Source organism: Seriola aureovittata, chromosome 21 (assembly GCF_021018895.1).
Source record: "Seriola aureovittata isolate HTS-2021-v1 ecotype China chromosome 21, ASM2101889v1, whole genome shotgun sequence".
Lineage (NCBI taxonomy): Eukaryota > Metazoa > Chordata > Actinopteri > Carangiformes > Carangidae > Seriola > Seriola aureovittata.
In genome coordinates this window covers 10,212,461-10,238,502 of record NC_079384.1, presented here as the reverse complement: position 1 = coordinate 10,238,502, position 26,042 = coordinate 10,212,461, and the positions used below count along the sequence as shown (strand labels likewise).

General features: G+C 40.0%; 2 protein-coding genes across 5 annotated transcripts in view; one reads left to right on the top strand and one right to left on the bottom strand.

The window, feature by feature from the left end:
• afap1l2 (actin filament associated protein 1-like 2) overlaps positions 1-11,810 on the bottom strand; it is a 37,856-nt gene extending 26,046 nt beyond the window's left edge. The window contains exon 1 of one of the 4 annotated variants that reach the window (XM_056365912.1): positions 11,681-11,810. Coding sequence is in view for 3 of the 4 variants with exons in the window: in XM_056365910.1 (XP_056221885.1) it covers positions 10,814-10,829 (16 nt within the window). In the remaining variant the exon portion in view is untranslated. Of the gene's footprint in view, positions 1-3,527; positions 3,553-10,813; positions 11,606-11,680 lie in introns of those variants that run through there. The other 3 variants (XM_056365910.1, XM_056365913.1, XM_056365911.1) reach the window with 3 other exon arrangements.
• Positions 11,811-18,586: 6,776 nt separating this feature from the next.
• Positions 18,587-26,042, top strand: part of atrnl1b (attractin-like 1b) — a 60,061-nt gene continuing 52,605 nt past the window's right edge. The window contains exons 1-4 of the mRNA XM_056366143.1: positions 18,587-19,755; positions 23,420-23,503; positions 25,112-25,225; positions 25,496-25,624. Of these exons, the coding sequence (XP_056222118.1) occupies positions 19,505-19,755; positions 23,420-23,503; positions 25,112-25,225; positions 25,496-25,624 (578 nt within the window). The 5' untranslated portion in view covers positions 18,587-19,504. The remainder of the gene's footprint in view (positions 19,756-23,419; positions 23,504-25,111; positions 25,226-25,495; positions 25,625-26,042) is intronic.

The window sequence follows — 26,042 nt, the reverse complement described above, 5'->3', positions numbered from 1 at the left end:
TGAGTCAACTTCTGCTGAGAGGCCCCATGTGAGGAGAACCTGCACCATGGAAAACATCACTGAACTGAACACATACTGTATAGACACACACACACACACACACACATACACATATATACATTGGGGATGTAAAGTAATTAAAACCAGCTTAAACAATGATAAAGACTCTCAAAAACATTAACTGACCCCACTTTGTGTTGAAATGTAACTGTAATGATTAAAACCACACACATTTACTTTCATTACATTTCTAATAGTTGTTTAGCTGCTGATGTTTGGCCACTCAGTATGAATCTAAACATTTTTCCAGCTTCTCCTCCTTGTGTGTTTGCAGAGATTGACTCAGATGGCCTTTTGGATTGGGGGACCCTGGGAAACGAAGTCAGCTGACAGGACAGGGAGGTCTGTAGCAGGCTCTCTGTGGGCTATGGCTTGGCCAGACGCCCACTGCACATCCAGTGAGTGACCGCAGCCTCCGCAGCATAAACAATTCACTTCTGTACAACGGGCTAGAGGGAATCTGAGAGACCAGCCAGACAGAGTACTACGGTGTTTTCTAACTAACTGTTGCAATTAAAACACAGTAAAAAAAACAAAGGCAGGTAAGAATAAAGCAAAGACTACAACTAAAAACATAAAGTTTGTTTGAATAATATTTTTTCATATGCCTACATTATGTACCTGGGAATTACTCTTCCTCATGCCTGAGGTTGTACTTCCTGATTTGTTCCATTACCAAGAAAAACAATTAGCTTTTGTGTTTTGAGATATCTACGTCTATTCTGTTTGATTTAGCGCTCTGATAAGTCGGCAGATAAGTACGATGTATTTGCAGTGCCTGACTAGGTTGACAAACAGAAATGAATTTAAAAAGGTAGACCTTTAAACTGGGGATTTGTTTCGAACCTGTCTGCCTGTCCAACCACTCACATTGGACTGTTGCTGTTATCTTTGATGTAACACGGTGACACAGTGGTTGAGATTTTAGTGGAACAACACAGCAGAGATTATGCATAACAAATGTTTCCTGCAATGTCAGTTGCAACAAACACACTGAAGTCTTTTATTGGCACTTGCCTCCATCTGTTCACCTTGTCTGACCCTGGCTGTGCTCAGTGTGGAAAGGCTTGTTCTTTCAATTTGAGTGAAATTGTTTTTATTAGCTCTCCAAAAATAACCAACAAAATCTATGAATGTCTTAGCATGCAAGTCTATCTCTACATCCATCTGTGCATCTGGACTACAAATGGTAGTCTCTTTTCAATCTTTCACAGCCACCAAGCACTGCTGCTAACTTCCTGTTTGCCCTTTGAGGAGCCAGATGAAGACAAGGTCTTTTTAAAAGAAAAAAAGTTTTAATGTTAACTATGCACGAACGATAATGTGTAAAAATGACTGAAACAAGTCCTACAATTGGTTAGCCAAGGAATGAAATAGACAAAAATAGGACTTTCAGTACACATCAACTTCATTTGTGAATAAGGGAGGCCTTTTCATTCAGAGAAGAGAAGGGATTGGACTTGAGTCTGTCCCACCATTCTTCTTGTTAAATTTGAACAAATCTGCTGAACAAGGGGGTCTTGTCAGGAATCCTGGCAGCATTTCCTGTTCTGAGAGGCTTGAGTTTCTGCATCAACACTGACAGGCCACGTCTCAGCAGAGACCAGAGCAAGCATTTCATCTTATCAAATTAACTAGGCAGACATGGCCTCTCATTTCAGTCTCACTGCTTCCAGGTTAAACGCGGTTGCTGGTTCACTTGGTGGGATCAGTCTCGAAACTATGCTGCGCGAATATCATCTGACATAAAGCTAATTAGCTCTCGCACTACTCTCTCCCACAACTGCTAGAAAAATAGTGGGTGTACCACACTTCAGCCCCCAAAAGAGAAAAAATAAGATAGGAAGCAAAATAAAAGAGGAAATAAAAGACTTAAAAGCATTAAAAGGCCAGTGGGACGACACAAGCACCATAGCAGCTTCAGTATGCCTTGTAAGAGAGACATGACAACTTTCCTTTTTTTTTTTGGTTTTTGACACAAAATCCAGCATTTCTTTTGTGCTCAGCTGAGTTTTGAACTGGTGAGAAATATTTTGAATGTTCACGAAACCACTGAGTTATCACCCATGTCGTCTAAATAGCAGACACAACCCTAAATCTTAATTATCTTAATTATCTCTTTCTATTTTACCTGCGCCTGGTGTGTACTTCTACCCCTCTTTTTCTCATATATCTGAGTTTAACTTACATGTTTCCTCTTGTCTATACATCATCATCCCTCTTATCTGCCCTACTTTGAAAAACAACTCAAATCCCAGCATATCAATTCATGCTCCAGGAAATGGCCAGCTTTTCACTGACGCAATATTTGCGCTTTTTAAAACTTTGATCACTGTTGGGGGAAAAAAAAATCAAACGGATGGAAAGTTAAAGAAAACAAAAACAAGAAGAAATGTGGAATTATAGTATTGCTTCAATCTAATGATGCAATAAAGGCTGCTGAAATGCAAGCTGGCCTTCTTGCTTGTTCAGCTTGGAGCTGCTGGTTGAGGTCTGTTTGGGACACTTCCTTTACTCTCTGAATCACAGTCATATTTTGGGATGTGGTGCAGATGTCGAAAATAGCTGCAGATGTGCTCACGAGGTTTTCTTCACCTCCAGTAAAAAGTGAATGCTACCATTACTGAGCTTTTATAGAACTGGTTCTGTCTGTCTGCCTATATGTCTTCCCATATTTCCTTTTCTTCCACGCACCTGTGCACCCACCTACGTCCATGCATCAATGACTTCATGAAGTCTTGTCTATCTCTATGGCACATTTGTTCTCCAGACAGTGATCGCTGTGGACTACAGTTCCAGCAGGGAAAGAGGCAGGAGGTTTCTCCTGACTAATTCTGTGACTCAGAGTCACTCCCAGCTGTCTACCAATGACATGTCCAGCAGCACACCACGCTGGGCTTTGTACAACACCAACAATAGGTCACTCCTAACCAGCTCTCTTCTCATTAAAGAGCTCACACACAAACATCTGTACATTTAAAAATGCATTAAAAAAACAGCTACTTCTTAGTGAATTGGAACACAGTGAAAACTTAAAACTCAAAAAACACTGATTTCACACTGGCAACCAGCAAATCCCCACACTGTTTACTTGCTTTACATGATTAAGTAATGACGGGACATTAAATCAGTCTTAACTGGTTTGGCTTAATGAAAAACCATCTTTTCTCATGGTTGCAGCAAGCTTTTTGTAAACTCATAAAACTTGTTTACAACATAGTTATCACCATAACTCTGGATGGACATTAATTGGCAGTTTATTTGAATGGGATTCCAGCTTTGTCCCCCTAGCTAAGCAGCTGCCTCGGTCTCCTCTATAGAGGAGACAGCACCCTTAGGCTACTTTGATTGTTATTTAGGTTTGCAAACTTACTTGACATCTAAAAGCAGGTTAAGTAAAGCTAAAGATATGTAAAAATATAAATAAATAATAATAAATATTGTTATACATAAGAAAAGAAACTTACATAATTCCATTTTGAAAGAAACCAATGATTGCTAGATCTAGTGAACCCAAGTCGAATGATTTAAAGCACTGAGTGTTATTCTCAGTTGTCATCCTGTGAATGACAATGACAGAACCACAACTACACATAAAGGGAAGTGATGGCAATAAGGAGAATAAGAACCAGTGACCAAACATGAGAGTAAAATGTTTGGACAACAGCATGGTTTTGACACTGTTACAGACTCAACGTCTTTCTGCTTCAGGAGACAGGAAACCATTTGACTTTTACACAGCAAACTTCCAGCGGCAGGGGCAGGGGCAGGGGCAGGGGCAAGGCCTGAGTAAAGGACCAGGCATCAGTTTGATTGGTGTTTCAGTGCTATTGGCAGTCACTGCTCCGTCTCCCTGCAGCATGCATGGGTTCAGCTGTGGGGCAGGGGCTGCGTGGACATGGCTGGATTAATCCAAGCTGTGTTTTGGTGTTATTGCCATAGAAACCTGAATGAAAAAAAAAGCGAGCGTCAACTTGATGACTTCAGAATAGGGGTCCGCCTGTGTCTGATAGCAGCACTGAAAGAACTTTGGAAAGAAGTGACAAAAGTGTGGAGGGGGAAAAGTAAAAGAGTATATTAAGGTTAGAGGCAAGATCAGAGTTTAAACATTAGAGGTAAACACATGTAGTTCACTGAGTTGTAAAATTTTTTAGGTTAGAGAATTCTGAATATACATCTCTAGTTTGATTTGACTTGAGTGTCACATTTTATCACACAACATTATCAGTTTAAATTCCGGCTGCAGGTCCGACATCACTTAACACTGCTCTAACAAACCGTCTGCCCAATCTGTGTGAGTCTCAGTTCCCACTGGGCTTTTAGGTTGATTTCTGAGTCTTCATCGGATGAGCTGGCCCTCCCCCATCAGCACTTGTTTCATTTCTCTAAAATACAGGTCTGTGCATTCCTAATTGCAATGGACTGTTGGGATCTGCATCACACTGCTCTACTTCGTTAAGGTGCACAGTCATAAGTGTTTACAAGTTCCTGTCTTAGTGTGGTGCTGTGAAAACCACTAGGATGTGTTTTTGTTTTTATAATGTCTCTAACAGCTGTATTGCTGCATGCAACACAAGTTGCTGAACACAGTCTGTGGAGTAAGTGACAACCTGAGTGAAATATAACATGGTTTAACTTTATGATTGACAGAGCTGGTGCTCAGAGACCTGTGGGTTTTGGTTCTGTATAGTGAGAAACTAAGTAGCTGGACGGATACAAAACCTGCAGCACTCTAAGTCCTAGGACTCATTCATTCATAGACAATATAGAAGCAAAACAGGGTCAAACTGCAGAATGAAAAGGGGGTTATCTCACCGCATTATACAAATCATGGAAACAAGCTTTGGCAAGGTTTAATGGTGGAGTGGTTTCAAAATAAAATCTTTGTCAGTCTTGTGGTAAGTTGAGGTCAAGAAGGAGGTCATGGCTGAGCTCTCACAGTGATAGTGAGGTGTTTTTCACACTGTGGGAAAGTCTTGACCTAGGATGAGCTTGTCCAGTGGTTTGATCAGGATTCAAGTGTCAGCAGCGCGATCTTCTGGTTTTATCACTACCGCAGCTTGTTGTAATACTTTTGGCACGTCCTCGACCAGAGCAGAGGAACCAATAGTGAAATCAGTTGCTATATGTTTGGTTGAAAGTCATAATGAACTGTAGTTTAGAGTATATTCACTGTTTTTTTTTTTTGTTTTTTTTTATGTACTTCTTTTTGGGTTGGTTTCCTTTTTCTTTCTTTGCTGGCAGATAACATTTCCCTGTAAAATATTCTTGAGGCATGCTGCTGTAGCACAATTAAATATTAACCAAGTTTGAGCAATTATTAGTTATTAGAAGGGAGACAACATGAAAAGAAACAGTAGAATCTATGTCATACGAGGGAAAGATGAAAGAAGCGCAGGCTAAAATGCTAAAACACTAGCACTAGGCTTACTGGAGTGATTCATCCTAAGTTATTGAGCCACAGACTGAGGTAGTAACTTTTACAAAGGTGCAAATAGTAACGGAAGAAACTGTAGAGAAAGAGTCACTTATAAAGTGTAGTTCCACTCCACTCGTTTTCAAGTTTCTCCTCTTTCATCATCCCTCTGCCAAGACAATTGAATCTTGCCTTTATTCATCTCACACTTTATCTTTCCCAACACTTTTTTCTTTTCCCCCAGTATTTCTTTAGATCTGTGCTGTCTCAGTTATATTGAGTCTTACAGCTTGGCCCTTGGAGAAATCAGGCAGTTTTTATAGCTGAAACATGCTAATGGGCTTCAAAATCCAAGTAAGTGCAACTTTGTCTTGATTAGGATGCAATGCATGTTACTGTACTCCCCGCAGGAAAAAAAAAAAGCTGAAGGTTTAACACTGGCTTAGAGACATGATGACATGAAGTTTGTATGTGTGTAAGAGAGAGTGTGTATGCAGCAGAGTCAGAGATGAGGGAAGTGAGAAAAGTGCAGAATGAAAATGAAGTTTGGAGGGTAATGCAGGACTGTTTGTCCACAGAAACAAAACGCTATAGACATTTACATGTATGAGCTCATGTCTAAATGTGGTGCACTGATATTTTATACTTTAGCTATTAACATTTTATCAACATGTTTTCAGATACTGAGGCCAAGTGCTGGCTCAATTTGAATGACCGTTTTAAATGCATTTTAATGTTTACTGTGATGAGAAAAACATTAAATAGGACAGAAGGCAGCTGTGGGACAACAGTCAACGACTTTCCTTCAATATGTAAAATGGTGAATCAAATTGAAAGCAAAAGTTCAAAATATCACCTTTTAAAGCTCCGCTTGTCAGCATTTTTATTCTTACAATCAATCAAATGACTATTTGCAAAATAAAGAGTGTCACATTTAGTGATAAAGCCACAAAAATTATTGCCAAACTAGGCAGTTTCCCTCAGCTCTATATAGGGTTTAAGGCTTTTATTGTTTTGGGTTTACAGCCAGCAACTTTATTGTTTTGCTTGAGTCTCACAGTTTTCAATAGCGGGCTGTTGTTTAGAGCAAAAAAGCTTGGACAAACCCGCTGTACGATACTTGCTCAGCACCATACAGCAGACAGACGAAGTTAGCAAATAGCTAATGAAAATAGCTGTGCAGTTAGCAACTAAAGAGAATTGGGTGGAAACCAAAACACAGCTAAATGGAGACTGACTATTGGAATTTCAGTTGCCAGGCGGGCGGAAACATGACTCCAAACGAATGCTAATATTGTCTGTTGGATGTGTAAACGTTGCTAACACATATAAACTTAATTAGGAGAATGATATGTCAGTGTTGTGTTTACAGTTTTTTTTGTGCTGCCCCCAAGTGGCCAAGAAATCAGCTAATACTGGATTAAAGATATTTTGAGAACCAAAACAAGTCAATATCCAAACATGAACTGTGCAGAGCAGTACTACATGAAGAAAACTTAGTTAGCTACCAATTATGCTAGATATCTGCTTTGCCAGGAAATGATAGCAACATTGTGACTCCAGACAAGTCGTTCCAAAACACACAACTCTGTAACTCTCTCCCTGCCATTGGTTTTTCTCACAAACACACACACACACATTAAAATTCTGTCAGCCTGGGGCCATGAGGCAGAGGAGGCTCAGTGTGATTCCACCTCCTCTTCTTAATGCAGCACCCTGCCTTCATCCCTCCTTCAATCGTCCTTTCCTTGCTTCCCCAAAAGCATTTCCCGACTCCACAGGACCCCACTCACAGTCAGAGGCATCATCCTCTTGATATTCTGAGGTGTGTGAGGTGTATGCGCAAGTATACATCACTCCGTGTGGGCATTTACCATCCGAATTTTCCAATAAAGATACACGGTACACTATAGTGATGAACAGATTCATGTCTCAGTAAAAGTGAAGCTTTACAAGGCTCCACAGTGTTGGCTTGATGAGAAAGAAAGCAACAGACTAGAAGCAGCTGCTGACAAATGAAAACTAACTAGCGATGCCGCCTGGGAGTCACCCACATAAAAGCTTCTCTGCTTAGTTATTATCCCACTGATAAGTGGCTGCAGGGAGAGTAAGAACTAGAGTGTGCATATGTGTGCGATTACAAGTACCTATTCCCTCATAAGGATACCTGGTGGGAAAAAAAAACACAATACAGGTCTGATCCAGAGCTTCTGTATCCAATAAACAAAGTAACGTTTGATGTGTTGAAAATGAACAAGAGCAAGACCCAGAGGGCGAAAAGGGCCAAACTCACACTGAGCACCCCACTGCCACAGAGCAGGAAGACCGTCTTTCTTTTCATCATTTTTATAGCCCAGTCCAGCTTCCTGAATTTCCCGCACTCCGCTCGCTCCCTCTTGGCAAGTACAGCCCATGACACACATACAAGTGAACCGGTAGACCCCATGCCAGCCCTGATGGCCTACATCTAAGCCTGCCTCTGCTGAGCTTATGGGAGGTGAAACTGACTAAACCCACTTTACTGTCACATTGTCATGCTACACTGAAAAGTGCCTCTGAAACTTTAATTTTCAGCTGGTACTGGGATACACCGATTAATAGAAATACACACATTAACATTTTACAGGGGATGAAAAAAATGACAGTATCTTCCGCCATTCCATAGAGTCAATCAGTTTTTAAACTGTAGTTGTTTGTCTCTCAGCTGAATACTCCACTGATTCAAAAATGTCCATCACTGCGCCTGTCAGTCTGCCTCCATTTGTCTCACATTTTACTTTGGCAGCAATCATAGAATCAGATCATTGTTGGAGAAGACGGCTGATACTGGAGGCAAGAAAGGGAGCCATCATCATAGATCTCATTTCTTGAAACCCAGCTGCAAAGAGCGTGAAGCCAGCGCAGTGAATTCAACATGGACACGCTTCACCCAGAAACCGGTGGGATCCATAATAACATGGAAAACAAAATAAGCAAGACTATGTAGCTAGAGGCACTGATTGATGAGGAAAGGAAGATAATGCTGCAAAAAGATAGACAAACATATGCTTATTGTATATAATATACAATACTAGGTGATGTTTCTTTTATAGGCTATTATTCTGAAAAATGCATGTAATACAAGATACATTCAAATTACAACAATGTAAAGAAAGAAATCAACACATGATTATTTTACATTTAGTAGGCTGAAACATTAGCATGCTAATTGTGATTGGAAGCTTGACAAAGTGACCAATGGGTCAATAATTGCATCCAAAGTGCTCCAGTCATCACTTGGCTGAGCTGCTGAGTTACGTCCTCTGCTGTGTAACAATGATTCTCAAACATGTCCCATCAACGGCCCAGAGGTCATTCAAACTAAACACAGCTCCAGGTGGTTTCACTAATTTGATCCTCGTCCTCTGGCAGAAGGTGTGAGAATCAGTGACATGAGACCCTGATGTGCTTCTCTGGAATGAAACCTGCATGAGTCAGGTTTGAAAAACACGAAGCATATCCAGAATACTAAACAATGCCTTTCCTTGTTATTGGCCTCCCTGAATTTTTCCCAGGTTTCCCTTTACTGTACCCCCTCCACTGACTGCCTGTGGCTGTTAGTATCTAATTCAGTGTCCTGGTGCTGCTGCATACAGATGCCAAAAGAGTACACAGAGTACACTCTGCAACTAACAGTTGCAGGTTTCTTGCCCTGCATCTCACTATCTGCCCCCAGCTCTCCCCTTCTCTAGAGACCTCCTCATTGCTCTCGTCTTCCCCCTGTCTGCCCTGAAAATATTTCTCTCTTAAACTGTTCCCTTAGGTGTCAAAGCCTGATCAGTTGACAGGAAACTAATTCATGCTGTATTGCTCAGTTTTGCAAACCACTTACTACTTAAAATACTGAATCATACTTTATAATGAATCCCACCCCCTCAGTTTCAGCTGTGCCTGTCGGATGTGTCTGAGACACTTTCAGCTGAACAGTATAGCTCCCCTTGTGGACAATCAGTGTCAGCTCGTAAATGCTGAAACGTAAGTGAGATACCTCTCTCCTCTACATTTTGTCAAAATCAAATCCATGTGTACTGAGATATTGCACATGGTTAGAGCTGTGATTGATAATTATGACTGATAATAATATCTCTTAATCTGATGATTATTTATATATCATAAAATAATGGAAATAATCCCATCAATATTTCTCAAATCACTTGTTTTGTTCAACCAACACAACAGATGCAAAGATATTAAACTATTTGTGCTCAAAAACCAACTCAAACTATTAATAAATAACCCAAGTGTTTGTCCCATTAATTAATCTCTGCATTTGGCTGCTTGCAACAGTGACTGTTTACTCCAAAAGAGTGTGGGAGTAAACAGACTGGGCTGTCTAGTCAGCTGGAGAACAGGAATGTTGCAGCAAGATTGCTGTCTTTCAAATTGTGGTGATTCCAGTGCAGTTTGACTGTCACCATTGTTTTCAGTTCATGAAGCCGCTTCACCCAGTTGCCTCACCTAGAGGCAGTGAAGCTGAGGGGGTTCACAGAGTGGAGAGCTGAGATGTTACGGTCCGCAGTCGTGTTTCTCCTGTCAGTACTGAGGTTCAAAGATAACTAACCTCATTCAGGCAGTAAGGTGAGGTGGAAGTCATGGCCAATCAATCTGCTGGCTAATTTCAACATTTGGGCTCAAACTCTTTGTTTATGCCAATCAGGAAGTATTAAACGTCCTTGCTCATCCCTCATGGACAAATAACCACAGGAATTTGAGGAATGCTCTGAGAACATTGTTGCTGCTATTAGAAATCATCAGTGTAAACTACTTTTATAGAGGAGAGGCAGTTAAAGTCACACACCCTCATATCCTTAATGAAACATGGTGCATTCAACTCACTCAAGTAGTTTCACTCTGAACAATCTGAGAACTCACTGGCCACAGGCAGCTTACTAGTTTGACAAGACTGTTTCAGTGTTCTACCCAACCCACCCCTGGGGGCATTTTTAATAATGATTATTAGATGCAGGTGAGCAGAATCTTAAGACAATATGTGAAACAATGTGTCCTAACAGAAGAATCTACACCAGAACATGTAGATGCCTTTTATTTCTGTGGTGGTAGGCTTTCCCAAAACATCAGATTTTGGCTTCTGGCAACATGCAAATAACTCGAATGCATCCCCATTCAAAAAGACAATAGATGTCATGTTAACTGGATGTACGGAAATGTAGTTTCTATTACTATTGTAAAGTAGTAGTAGTAAAGCAGTCCGACTTCATACGGATGCATTGTCAGCAGTGACACTGGAGCAGCCGTGTCTCATGTTATTGACACAAAGTTCAAAAATCCTCCTCTTACCTTTGTGCTTCTCCATTCGCTCGCTCGGACACTCGCGGTTTCACCTTCTTGTCCTTCGTTTTCCTTCGCGCATAAAATCAAACAATCTACCCCCAATCTAAAAAAAAAAAAAAAAAAAAAAAAAAAAAAAAAAAAAAAAGTTTTCTGACAAGTTTCTTAGTGATGGGGCAGCAACTTCAGCGGAATGCAGCCCCGACGCTCCCGTTCTCAACAATACACTGAGCGACTGGGGCCGGACAGCCCACGGTTTTGACGGAACAACAGCGCTCTCCTCTTCTTCCTCATCTGCTTTGCCGCACCTCCTCCTCCCTGGTATGCAGCATCCAGACTTCCAGATCGGTTGCTCTTTTCCGAGAGCGGAGACCTCCAGAGACAAACTGAGGAGGGGTTTTGACTCTTTATAACTAGAGAAGAAGTTGTCACTGGGAGGATGGTCGCATGCATGGGCTTCTGTTGGAAACTGTGTTTATTACCATAAGACTACAGGAGTTAGTCTCGGAGACATAATGCACATTTCTGAGGCTCAGAATTGGTTTGTTTCCTTCTATAAATTCAAAGTTTTAAAATAAATGCACAAGAGCCTTGAATGATAAGACAAAAAATTCAGAGGGAGAACAGAAGAGATGGTGTCTTAGGACAAAAGACTATGAATATTATTATCCATAAACGAACAGTGGTTGTCTGTACTGCACTTAAACAGCCATTGCTTTCTCTCTGGCAACAGAAAAGTGAAGTTCCCTGCCTAAACAACCGCGCACCCCCTTGGGAGCACCGTGACCGGGTGGAGGTATGAGAGGAATGTCAAACGAAGTTAACACAACACACTCCCGAATATGATTAAAAAACATTAAGTGTTTCGTATTTAACCTTTTCTTTATCTTGTCATCAAACGAGCAGTCGTTTCTTTTCATGCCGCAGCTCAGACAAGAAGGACGATGATGAGGTTGAGTGGAAGAAGTAGTAAAAGAGCCACAGACCAGATCTACCACTTGATCGCTGTTTTGCACCAAGTCACGCCCAAAGATAAACAGAGCAAAGTTAGGCAATATGGCAGGTGGTGGTCCTGTGATGTCATCTGGTGCTGTGGCAGAGGGGAGGCTGAGTGGGGTTCGCACAGAGGTGGACACAAACACCTTCTGATGGGATTTTCTATCTGGGGCAGGGTCCTCCTGATGACACTGTTGGGACACAGCTGACCAAGTTACAGATAAGACTTACATTACTTAATAATTAGATTTAATGATTATTATTAAAGTTATTAGCTTTCATTATTACTTTTATCAGTAGGAGTATTACAGTTGCCATGACATTACTATTGCTGTTACTTCCGCTACTATCACTTCTATTAATATTGCTATCATTGCATGTTGTTGTTCTTGGTCGAGGCAGGTGGCCGCCCACCCTGAGGCCGGTTCTGCTCGAGGTTTCTGTCTCTTAAGAGGAAGTTTTTTTCCTTGCTATCGTCACCTAGTACTTGCTCTTGGTGGGAATTGTTGGTTCTGTGTAAATATTATAAAGAGAAGGTCTAGAGATGCTGTATTTGTAAAGTGCATTGAGATAACTTCTGTTGTGATTTGGCGCTATACAAATAATATAGACGACTTCCTCCATTGGAAAGTACTATTGGCTGCCAGCAATGGCATCAGTACTACTTCATACAGTCTTATCTGATCTTGCTTGAACATTGTTTCAAATATGACATATGACATATGACTTGGACCAAAGATCACACAAATCATACAGGGGAAATTACATGGCAGCATGCCAGTTGTATCTCAGGTGTCCCTTACGTTTCTTAAGCTTCTTTGATTCCTTGTGAATGTGTTTGATTGATTACAACATACCTGGCTGTCAGCGATTGTTACAGTAAGGAAACCGTTTCTAGCCATGAAAAATGATTAGGGTTCAGCTTTTCAACTCAGCCTTTTATGTATTCTTCCATGCCATGTTTATTATAGTCAGGGTCACAGCTCACTCATCGCAGGCAAACACAGAGAAGACGGGCAGTTACACCCAGAGAGTAGGTATGTTTCTGGACTGTGGGAGGGAGTGGAAGTTGTGGAGGAGGCGCACAAACAAGGGAAGAACATCCAAACCTTTGAACACGTTTGAGATATTCAAAATTCAAATGTGCTCACTGAATATTGTTTGTAGCCTCATGTTTGATTACAGATTATCATAAATCAGACATCATGTCTTGTTGCCCTCCCCTTTGAGCCAAGAGTGAAAAGTCTCAAAACTTGTCAAGCACACTTTGTTGTGGTCTCTTTGTTAGATAGAAGTCTCTTTACCCTGTCTTATATATGCGATGCGACACACAAATAGCCTATAGGTGAACGTATACCTGTAAGGTAGGAACCTACAATGTTGTGGGTCAACTAGAACTCACAGTGATTTGTGTGTTGTGCTGATTTTTCTCATTGTCGTGACTCAAGAAAAAGTGTTTGTAATGGGAAGTTTTATTAGTGTACACCTTAGTATAAGTCTAGGTTTATGTCCATTTATTTTCCAATAATAACATTATAAAGTGTCTACTGTAAAACTTGCCAAAACAATGTAATGCAATAATACAAGACTTTCTCTACTCAATATGTCCAACAAGCCATACCATGCACCTTTGTGCATGATGATATAAATCACTTCCAAATGAAAGAAAAACCTACAATGTCAGAAACCTGACAAGATCAGAAAAGACAGTTTATGCAAAGGAGAAATACCAACAAGGCAGGTGAATATTGTAATTCAGAACCAAGATGAAAGGAGAGGAGACAAGAGAGGTAGAAGAATCACTAAAATGTTGGCACACCAAAGTGGAGCTTTGAGATGCTACTGACAAGAATCAGCTGAGTTTGCACATCTCTCACTCGGGCTATTTCAAATCCTGGGAGCGACCACAGCAAACACTCGACCCCTATTTGATAAATGTTGAGACCTTTAATCTGAAGTCTGAATGCAGCCCCGCAGCTTTATGGGGCTCAACACTTCAGCAATATTCAAGGGACCTGACCAAAAGCACCAGCAGGCTTCTTAAGATCCATTTGGGATTTTAATTTTTTTCGCCAGTGAAGCCAATAATGTGAGTTTGCTTTGGTTTCTTCGTAAGAGGTCTCAAAGGTGCATTTTGAATTATCCATAAAGTCCTTGGAGCTGCATTTGTGATTTTGTAGACTGACATAGCATGAAGTTTCAGCTTACAGAATCAAAGTCAATGCACTTGTCAGTTAGGATTAATTTACAGTCAAAATACTGCGGGATAAGCTGGTAAGAGCAACAATAGAGCACCGGTCAGCGAGGAGTTTGTTGAATGTACTCATGGTTTCAAAGTATGTGTGTTTGTGAGAGGAATAGTAATTTACTGCTTGGACTGTGAGGGATTTTGTGTGAGTTGAGTGAGCAAAAGAAAGCAATCACTTGTAAATGGTTCTACCAACAGTGGACAACTGGCTAGAAATATTATTAAAGCGATTCATGAGATGGAAAGACTAACTTTTTTTTTTTTGCTAAAATGGAGAAATTATTTATATATTGCAAAGTGTTCAAAATGGAACATGTATGTGCTGGGATGGATGTGTTTGCTGGTGGTTGGCATCTGCACATTTGCAGCTTCAAATCCCATTTGACCTCCTTCTGCTGTTTTTTTTCTTTTTACAACTTAAAGTGATGGATTATCCAAGACCACTACGACCCATATTTATATAACATTTGTAATATGGATACTGTAATTTATCATGTAATATAATATTTATGTATAATATCTATGTTAATATGCTGGCAATTTTCTTTTTACATTTTATTATTGTAATAATTTTGCTGTTTTGTACCACTGTTCTACGAGAAAAAAAGAAAAAAAGGAAATGTGCTTCAGTTACTCTCAGAGATAGTGTATTATTTCATTACTGTTCATATTTCTGCAAACAATTCAAATAGGTGGTGAACATAAGTGTTTCCAAAACAAATACTGATACAACATTTATTTAATACGGTCGGACAGGTGTTTGTCTGCCCTGTGGTTTTAGGAAAGAAGGGTAATTGTGGGATTATGATGGCATTTGTATTTCCTGACTAAATACATAAAACCTTTTATTTCCTCGCAGAGGCTTCTGGTGTCTTATAGTAACTGTTGAGTGAAAGTCAATGGGAATGTGTTTTTGTTTTTTGACAATGAAAAATAATTACTTCATTTAAAGCTAATTTAAAGTGTCTTTTTACTGTCTTCATCAGTGGATGGATTTGTCCTCACATGACCTAACTGTGCTCCAGAAAAAGCTAATAAGTGAACCTTGAATCAAGTTTTTCCAAGGCCTTGTTTCTAAGGCCAAGAATGCACTTCCTTTTCTCAATATTTTATTATTGTTGTTATGCATGAATTCAAAAGAAAATTTGCACTTGAGCAAATCTTTTCACCTCCTTTCAGAGCAAATACAATGTATTGTGCTTATTCAGTTCTTGGCCTTGAACCTGTGTCTATTAGTCTGAATGTGTGCGCAGACTTGGCCTCACCTCAAACAGGTCAGTTAAAAGTCAACAGATGATGTCATTTTTTTTTTTCTACACTCATCATCATATAGCCTTGAGGGAATGGTGGAAGTGTGAATGTGAGTCAGGCATGATGGCTCAGCATGAATTGAAAACAAGGGTGGTCTCGCCTCCACTCTGCCCACAGCAAAAAGAACTGTCTTGTTAATCCAGCAGAGGAATTCCTATTGTGCAGCAGACCTTTGGAAGCCCCTGGCAGTACGGGAGGTTTTCAGGTCTTGAAAATTCTGATTTGGATAATTTAGGGTCCCCATGCTTGTCCATGTGTGTGAGGTATTTGTATGTAGGTGTGGAACAAAGCTACTAAAAGTTTACAATGGGGTCAGGCAGACACTTGAACTTTAATAGAGTGCATTTTTGAGTCAAAAGTGAAAATGTAGACTGGGCTTTGCTCCTCTTTTCTGCTGCTGATTGGAGCACAAAGACCATTCCTCAGCTGTGACTCAGAGGACAAAGGTCACTGACTCAACTCCAAATTAGCACTGGACCCTCTTTGATTCAGGGGCCTCTCCAATGTTTGCAGACATATATACAGACACATAATGCACCACCAATCCCCTGAATAGAGACCCCCCATTTATTTAGGTATTTTCAACTAATCTAGTCTAAACCATGCGCCTCCTCTTACTGTTGCGTCTGGGAATTTCCAAAGAAAGTTGAATCCACTGACTCTGCTGTACCTCCCTGTTGTTTTAAGAACATTTAGACCAAGAATGCAGAGGGCACTGCCTTCAGACACTCTACACCTTGTAAAGATGGTGCTTATTTCCCTGCACCACCGAGGTGCGTGCACCTGACTAAACGCCAACAGGCTCTCCCGTGGCTTAAGTAGAGGAGTGTTAAGTCATGGTGCAATAATATTGTTTTTGGTTGGTGTGTGATCAGGTTCACAGTAACTTCTATGAGAAATAAACAGCGGCTCTTTAGATTTCAAAATGTGTGACTCATGAAGACTGAGAAAATGTGGAGGTGATACTTTTTGCGACAGCTTTAAATCTTGCCTGACGGGTAGATTTTGTTCAGGGAACACAGAGAGGGATTTTTGGTAGTCTAACCTCCCACAGTGATGACTTAAAGAACCCAGCAGAGGACAGGTATTTAAATGAGTCACATAATGTACTATATTTTTTGTTTTATGCTTTCAAAATCATTATTTAACCCACCAAAAATCAGAATATACATACAACTCCATCATCTACCATCAAAAGACAATTGTCTCTCTGCTATATAAAATCATCATGACTTGGATTTATAATATCTTCAGATGACAGTTTCTGAAGCTGATCCATTGCCTGACTCAGTTCTAGTAGAGGTTTTAGCCACACAGAACAGTATTTATAGTCCGACTTCCATTTAGCTGCTTCAGTTTCAGGATGCTGGTATTGTGCATGCTGGTTCACTGTCACCCTGTCATGTCTTACTGGGAGACTTGAATAGAAGAGAGCCATTGTTAATGTTATTAGTAACACATGTCGAATAATGACAAGTCAAAATCTCTGCTGTGCCTAGTATCTACTGTGTTGTTGTTAGCATTTGTCATCTGACAATCACTTTTGAGTTCATTCTGCTACTAACATCATAACAAATTGATTTTACTGAGTTAGTAGGTTCATATCGTTACAGAGTATGAAACCTCCACGGTCAGAACAGAAACTCATGCTCTTCACTTCCAGCCCTAAGTCTGTATCCTATTGTCTTACATTTGTTCACCCATGCCTTAATGTGGCTGTGCAACATTGCCACCTGCAGGTGTAGATGTAAAAGTGTGGACAGCTTCAGATAAATGAATCTGTTAAACAGACACCAACCAAAAAATGATACATAAAGAATTATAAAGTTAAATTCTTGCACAATGGAAAGTTTGTCATTTTGTACCCACTGTCCTCCTGAGCTTCTTCAGTTTTCAGGAAAAGCGTCCTCAAAAATGTAGACTCTCACTGAATTTGCCACCATGGCAACCTGCACACTGCTGTTGCTTTTTGGGGGTGATTTCAGCAACATGTTCTACACAGTGAGCATGGAATTGTTTCAGAGCTTCAGAACAAATCAGCTCAGCTTTGGATGCTGGGCTCCATCTACCATTGAACCCCTTTATGTCACATTCAATGGCAGATGTATCATCACCATATGTATTATAGACACAAACAGAAACACATCTCAGAGACATTCTCTTAGCCCTGCTGTATCATACAGCTGCATACTCCACCAAAGCCCCAATTGATTCCTCTGCTTGGGAGCTGGCACCATCTCAAACAAAGGTAAGTGCTCTCCCAGAGAGATGTACTGCATCTGATGTTAGAGCACAGTCACAATTGAGCCTCCTCAAACACATGAATGATGAGAGACTTTATTAAAAAGCGCCTGTCACCTCTTGACCTTGCCACTGAATTTTTTACCCCAATAATTAGTGTAAGTTATTTAAATTTCCTGATATGAACCAGGACCTCAAGTATGATGAGAGCATCCTCGACCTAGCAGCATATGCACTTCAATTGCAGATGCAAAAGTTCAGCCTCTCTGCATTGGTGAAGTTCAGCAGGGCAATTGTAGCTCTGAAATCGCATCCTTCAACCCAAGCTGAATTAATCATAGAGCATCATTGACTATTTTGTGATAGTGTTGTTGACAGCTTTTTACCACCCTCACTGCCACATCGGCCTTTAAGTGTTCAATTATGTGCCATCAAGGGTAAAAGTACAAAATGTATGAATGTAACATAGATTTAAATTTTGAGTTCAGCTAACCCATCATCTTACTTCACTTGCTTGTTTTTGACCCTTGACTGCACGCAGAGAACAAGAGTCTCAGTGTTTTAAACCACAGAGCCCATGTGCAGCAGAAATACCGGAGATTTGTAATATAGGAGATCTAATATTTACAAAAATATATATCACATTATCATCATTAAAATCATCATCATGTTGTAAAATATTATATATATATATATATATATATATATATATATATATATATGCTTGTGTGTGTGTGTGTGTAAATATATACACATGTGTAAATATATACACACGCACACACACACACACACACACACACACATATATATATATATATATATATAAACTAGGATAACAATGTTGTTTTGAGTAAGTGTTGGTAATCCTTGACCTGAAAGTTTTTAAATGCCGCATAGATAGCACCGTAGCTTTTTATACACTGTACCTTTAAACAGAACCAGTTATCAGCGTTCCAGTGCGCGTGCGCAGGCTGTGTTTAGTTTTCTCCAACCTGAGGAGCTGTCTAGTGTCGCTGCGCTAGGAAATCCATCGCTTCCAGTTCTTGTCATGTTTTGAGAGCAACACCACGGCTTGTTTTTTTCACTGGAACACACGGAGACACTATCACACACTTCTGTCAACGAAGACTACGTTTGAAGGTGCTTCATTCGCTGTGGGAAAAGACCAGTAGATTCAACAAGAGTTCAAAGTGGTTGCTCAGTGCCCCCCTAGTCGGCAGGAATAGCCTTCAAGCTCCCACATCTCACCACATCCATGTTGACTGCGGCAGCCTTCGCACTGGGACCAGGGCTACAAACACCACAACCCCTTTGTTCTTCCGTGGACAAGATCCGGCTAAATTGTAGTGGTTTGTGGACGGACCATCAGTATGTTACAGTGTACATCTCTGTTTCAGTCTGAGGGATTGTTTACGCGTTAAAATGGCTGCTGAAATGGCATTTGGAAGAGAATGGTCTTGAATCAATGCAGTAACGTTACATTACCTACCAGATGCCAAACTACAGATAAGCCAACGCTACATAGACAAACAAATGATGAATTGGGTAAGTCCCAGTGTTCACAGTTAGCTTCTTTATTAGCTTTAATAGATGGTTCGCCGCTTTTTTGGTAGGTTCTTCCAACAAGAGGTAGGGTGAAGGGAATTCCTCCCACTCCAAATCTATGCATGCGGTTAACCAAGCAGCGTTTGAAGACACTTAGCTAACATTGCATTTTCTTAGCCATTCTCTCCAAAGATTTGTAAGCAGGCTAAGCTGAGCCTTCATTTGAGTATGCATAACACTCAACGAATATGCAGGACTTCTTTGTAATAATTGAAACAGCCTGAGTAGCCGAGGCTTTCTCCCAAAGCAGACCTAAAGGCCCCGGTCTTTTACTCGGCTCGGTCGACCTGGGGGGAAAAATGGATCCTGGGGGGAAATGTAAGACTAAACTCTTTCTTTTTGGACCCAAAGTAGCCACCCACTGCGACCTGCGGGGTATCAACAGATACTTGGTGGTCTATGTTTTGTTTTACTTTGTACTGTTCACTCACGCCTCACCGGCGAAACCGTGTGACAAGAATTGCCTCTCTGGAAAATGTGTAAACGGATCCTGCATCTGTGACCGAGGATGGGTTGGAGACCAGTGCCAGCACTGCCAAGGGAGGTTCAAGTAAGTGGCCGTGCACTTAATCTTTAGCTCCACTTTTTAATCTGCTGCCAATAGCGGAGTAGGCTACTTACAGTGTCATTGTTTGCAGACTTCTCATGATATTCAAAATAGAATTGGCCTGAGCCGCCCAAAGTAGGTTAGGATCAAATCTTATCCAGTAGTTGCTGTTTCACATCAATGGCACTCATCACATAGACCTGTGTGCACCCATCTTTATAGGAGGTGGGTTGCACTTTTAATGAAGAAAATGGCTTGTATGACAATAACAAAACATATTGATTTTAATGAAACTAAATTATATTTTTGGATCAGTTAGCAGCCTCAGCAGATCTGTTGAGCCCAGTACTCAGAAGATACAGGACTCATTTCCATGGATTTGTTATATGTGACCAAATTTTCCATGGATTGAAAACCAGCATAAGAAAAGGCTTTTGGAAGTGGGAACACAAATTTGATATTTTCAGTAGCATGTTAATCTTAGGGCTCCAAATAGGGATTATTTTCTTTATTGATAAACCTGCGCAATTAATAGATTAACTGTGTGCTCAATAAAATGTGAGAAAAAGAGCATCACTGTTTCTCAAAACTTCATGTAGCTATTCAAAATATTTATTTTGTCTGACGAAAAAGTGCAAGTCCAAAACTCAAAAGAGATTCAATTTAGGATTGCTGAGGGAAAAGACCAGCGGAAAAAACTTACAATTAAGAAGCTGGTACAAGGTAATGTTTTACATTTTTACTTGTAAATTGACTTAAACAATTAATCCATTATCAGAATAGTTGTGGATAAAGTTTCAGTCACTCGTGTAATTGATCATTCAACTAATTGTTTGGTGAAAATTTCTCACTTTGCCTGTAGCCTCCCTCAGTGCTTCTGTTACTTAATGTATGTTCACTGCAGATACAGTATAAGCAAGTGTTAACCACACGCCTGATGCTTATTTTCTCTGATATCATGTTTAACTTAATTTAATTTCACACAAGAAGGGAAAGTGATTTACACTATATGTCAGTGAGATCAGTAAATGAATGAGAGCCACTACCTTGTGCAGTCCATGTGTGCATTGTCCAGAGAACCAATACCCTATGTACTTTCATATTGACTTAGAGCCTGATGCGTTTACATTGATTCCAAATAAATAAATTCCTTTTGCTTCTGCGAGACAAAGGAGCCCTCACTGGCACCGAGCAAACATCTGCAATCAAATGATTTTGCATGTGATCGGAGGCCTATGTGGAGATAGAGTTAAAGGGTGTTGTTTCCAAGTTGGTAGAATATGTCTGTTGATCAGCACAGGTGGATGGATATGGACAACCCCCAAAAGATGCAGGAAACTAAAGGCTGAATGCAAATCACGTAGTCTGTACTAGGCAGGGGAAAAAACGGCAAGTGACCAAAGAATAAATGTTCAAACTTCTACGTAATAATAATAATAATAATAATATTCACCTTGATTGTAACTCTTGACAGGAGCATCTAATGGCCTTTCAGTACACCTGAGGTGCACTTTGTGGTGCAGAAGTGCCTTGATCACAGTAATTACTTTGCTCCTCATGTGTCTGAGGTTTTGTATAGGTTGTCATCAGACATGTTGTCAGGGAATAACCTCCTATCACCTAGAGACAAACTGCTGAAATGTGAGACTTTAACTCTTAGTGTCTCTGTAGTCAGTGGAATAGAAACATGCACCCAGGTTAATACATGATCAATTACACTTTGCTGCCCCCACCATAACAAGTTGTGGCTTCCCTCATAACATCATCACAGATTAATTTTGTGTCTGATTTTAAATATAGGAAGAAAGGGAACATAAAAGTGACATAGGTGGCAGGGAAATGCACATGCACACTCTTGACACGTCTTGCGCAGGATATTATTTCCCTCCGAAGTCCAAAGTGCAGCATGAAAAATTCATCATTTGACCTCACCACTGGTTGCATTTGCTGGGTGTTTATATCATAAGTGTTCACGTCGAATAAGCAGTAAAACACAAATCAAACTGTAGTAACTGTAACTAGACATTACATAAAGAATATCAATCTGTACATACACTATATCCAATATAACACATGCTTTTGTAGTCATCACAATGCATACCATTGAATCTTTATGAGATGAGATAACCCATCTGTAGTCCATTATCATGTCAAAACCTCTGAATTGAAAGTAAACTTATATCATGTTATTCATCTCAAACAACTGTCGAGGACATAAAAAGGAATACCACTCAGCTCCTGTGTTACTCAGACCACCCATTAGAGCCCAGTACGTGCGAAAGCTTCCAAAATTAAAAAAACACAAAACAAAAGTGTGCTGTCTGTCTGATGTCATAAAAAGTAAGGCCTGAACGTTATCAGCTGTCAGATACTCACTGTGTGGATTCATGGCTTATTTCTCTCAACTTTGACATCCAAATGAGTTTTTAATCAAAGTACAATCTGTTGCAAACTAGAAAAATGCATCACTGTGTCAAGAAAGTGTCTTTAAGTAATCTGTCTCCTCATCATTTCCAATTGATTCGAGCGTGATCACACAGTTCCGTGGGTGGGATGCGTACAACTCAAAATTTCCTGTGATATGGGACAGTGATGAATCTCAATTTAAAAGTCATCTATCTTTGTTACACACACTGCTGTGGTCTTTCGTGTGGAGAATGCTTTACTGAAAATAGTTTCCGGTGTCACAATGAGGACATGGGCAGAAAAGAGGCAGGGGGAAACCTTTTCAGGAGACAGCTGATTGAATCTTTTGGTTGGCTTGGACTGACCTTGGGCTGGCTGCCAGCTTGTTGTCTTCTTATCTTAAATTCTGGTAATTGAATTTAGTAAGTGACACTATAGTTGGACACCTGAGTCGTAAGAGATTTTGTACTAGGACAAGAGATCAGCCTTTATGCTGCCATTAAAGTAAGAGATTTTTATCAGTTATTGTCAGAGTGGGTAGATCTTTGTTTAAGCATCAAAAAATGTTATTACTCAAAATTTTATGATACTTCTCAGTCTGGAAATTTGCAGGTTAGGTTGATCTACAACTATAAAGTTTTTCATAGTTTGCCGTTTATCATGTGTGTCAGCCCTGTGATAGACTGGTGACCTGTTGAGGCCTCTACCTCACCTCTCGACCAATGTGAGCTGTGATAGGGATATGCAGCCCTCCCAAACCCTGTGCTGGATTTAAATAATAGATGGATAGATATTTCTCCCAAGAGCAGTTTTCAAGCAGTAATATACTATTATCTGCGTTAGGTAGGGTGTCTGCTCTACCAGAGAGGATTCACTGTCTCTCAGGCTCTAGAAAGCAATGCAACAAATGGGATAATTACCCGTGGTTATGGATCTTTTCCAGTGTTATGGTTTTATCTTGGAATGCTTCTTTCCTAGCTGCAAACAAATTTCATCCGCAAGTTGACCTTGTGTTGAAAGCAGTCTGACCACACTGTGATAAATAAGTTGGTGAAACACTGGACGAAGATAAAATTCAACATTTTTGCCATTAATTATTAATCTTACATGCACACGTACCAGTTCATGAATGTCCAGACGAAGGATTGTTGGATTTAATTGTTTGTTTTGTTTAATACGTATTTTAGTTTCTTGACTTAAAATTGTCCACCTGAGGTAATAATGTGTTGCTGTGCTGACTGTTTTTTTTTTTTTTTTTCAGGCTGATGGAGCCCTCAGGATACCTCACTGATGGTCCAATCAACTACAAGTACAAAACAAAGTGCACCTGGCTCATTGAGGGCTAGTAAGTACTTTTTGTATATTAGTGTGATCGACTGAAGCTGAGCATGCAGAGCCAAATTTAATTATGCAACGTAAACACATTGATGTCATTAAATTAAGCAGATCAGCATCTCTTTTCCCTTTATCTTCAACAACATTTTAAGTTTAATATACAAACATATGCGGCATGGAACATGAGGTCTCGCTTGGTATCATCAAACTTCAGAGAGGGAGACAGGGTCAGTTCAATGTGCAGGGATTTCAGCATTAATGCCCAATTTAAGAGACTGAGAGAGGGGAGAGAGAGAGAGAGAGAGAGAGAAAAAAAAAAACTCAGTATCCGTTTCCTGTGAATAACACTCCTTTTTCCTCCAGTATTTTCCCTCTTGTCTGTCTTTAGACAAAGGATAAAGTCATCTTTTCCATGGAGCAATTATAATTGACAATTCCTGTAAAAAATATACAGTAGAGAGATTTCTGCTGACAGCTTTTTTTTTTAACATGAAACTAAGAAAATCAACTTTACATAAGCCTTCAGAAGTAACTCCAAGATAAAGGGAGATACATGACACATCAATGTTAAAAGCCCAGGATCCCAAACATTAAACATTCCACATTTTACCAAAAAGGTTTAATATGTGGCCACAACCAAAGTATCTGGGCATGGTCCACATTGATCCACACTTACTCCAGCAAGGGTGCAGGGTCCCAGTTAACTTGGATTTCAGCTTTCGTGTTATAAAGAACCGAATCAAGCTCTTCCAACAAAAATCTCTCCAGGTCAGTGAAGTAGTTGTGGAACATGGATGTAAACACACCTCCTCAGGTATTTCCACCCTGGCGTCTTTTTCTCAACTGCTGTCTTAACATAGTCAATTGAGTTTTTGTTTTTTTAGGTGAAAGCATTGGAATGTTTGCCTATAATCTCTTTGATACTCTCACCCTTATTATCATCTATGAAAATCTAAATTATTTTTGAGAACATTTCAGGGTTGGTGCCTCTGATCTCCTTCAGAAAAAATAGCAGACCTTTAAAGATCCTGTCTACTTGGCATCGGTTCCGGAAGCTATCAAGTTCTCTGTTTGATATGATTCTACAGGGGGTACAGTAATGTCATGCTGCCAGTCTCTGTGATCTTACAGCTCTGATAGGAAGTGTGGATTGTAGGCTGGCCAGCATAGATCAGCATCTCGGCTGAAGGAAGTACACTTTTGTTACTTGCACAATGTGATGTAGAGCGGCGTCTGACATTTTGAAGGTTCAGAAGGTTCATCTGATGAGCTGGAGTTACATTTTAATTAGCAATCTTTCAGAGAGAGGAAGAATCCCTGGACCCATTGATGCGTTTAATTGTCAATTCATTGAAAAATAAAAGTTGCCTGTGGTCACGCAGAGCTATTAATGATACTTGAGTATGTTAATGAATATAAATAAGGTGATTTATTAGGTTTTTGTTCAGTGCAATGGCACTGAAACAAAATCACTCCATCAGTACTGCTGTCTTTTGAATCTAAAGTTAACGTTTAGCCTGCAGTGATCTAAAGAATGTGAGTAGGCTTATAGGTTGTTCAAATGTTCATCCATGGAACTTAAACCATATTTTCTTGTTTTCTTTTTTTCCTCCTGCAGTCCAAATGCGGTTCTTCGGTTAAGATTTAACCACTTTGCCACAGAATGTAGTTGGGACCATATGTACGTTTATGATGGAGACTCGATATATGCACCTCTGGTTGCTGTTTTCAGGTGAGAGAGTGAATTTTATCTGAGCTAAGTCCAGAAAGTGGACAGATGACGTACTGTATTCATGCTATATGATGCAGTACATTGTACATATGTACAGGATATGTATGAATATAAACCAGGGAATAGGTAGTCTTTGTTCAAAACGTTAATAAATAAATGTTTTTTAAGACATAGGTCTGACATGCTTTTTCATTTCCTGTAATGTGGCAGGTCGCACTGATTTAGCAGAGTTGTGAGAATGTGATGTCAATAATGCTGTTTTCTGCGTAGTGGGCTCATTGTGCCAGAGATACGTGGAAATGAGACAGTTCCTGAGGTTGAGACGACTTCAGGCTACGCGCTACTACACTTTTTCAGTGATGCTGCCTACAATCTGACTGGATTTGAAATATTTTACTCGTAAGTACCAAGGCTCTGCTTTTGAAATTAAACTAGAGGCAAAGCATAATACGAAACCTTGCATTATTTATATTTTTAGTGTTGAGCTTGTGTTTTAGGCCATCACCTGTGTGAAAGATTTATCAGGTTTTCATTAAGGTGTATAATTTATTCTCAACTACAATGGACTGGTTACCAGGACCATTTATTTCTCCTAGCTGTTGATGGATTGTAACATGTCCCACATTTCAATAACAAAAAGACTGGTACAAGAGCTTTTCTGCAGGACTTAAAACCTACAGCAACAATCAGTGAGTTGCTCAATAGTTATTCCTCTGTTACAAATCTTTTTATCCCCCCCCACCTTTGCCAAGACCTAGAAGATACTCATTAATCTCACTCAGTTCCCAAGTAAAGGTCTGTGTGGCCTAAATAATGC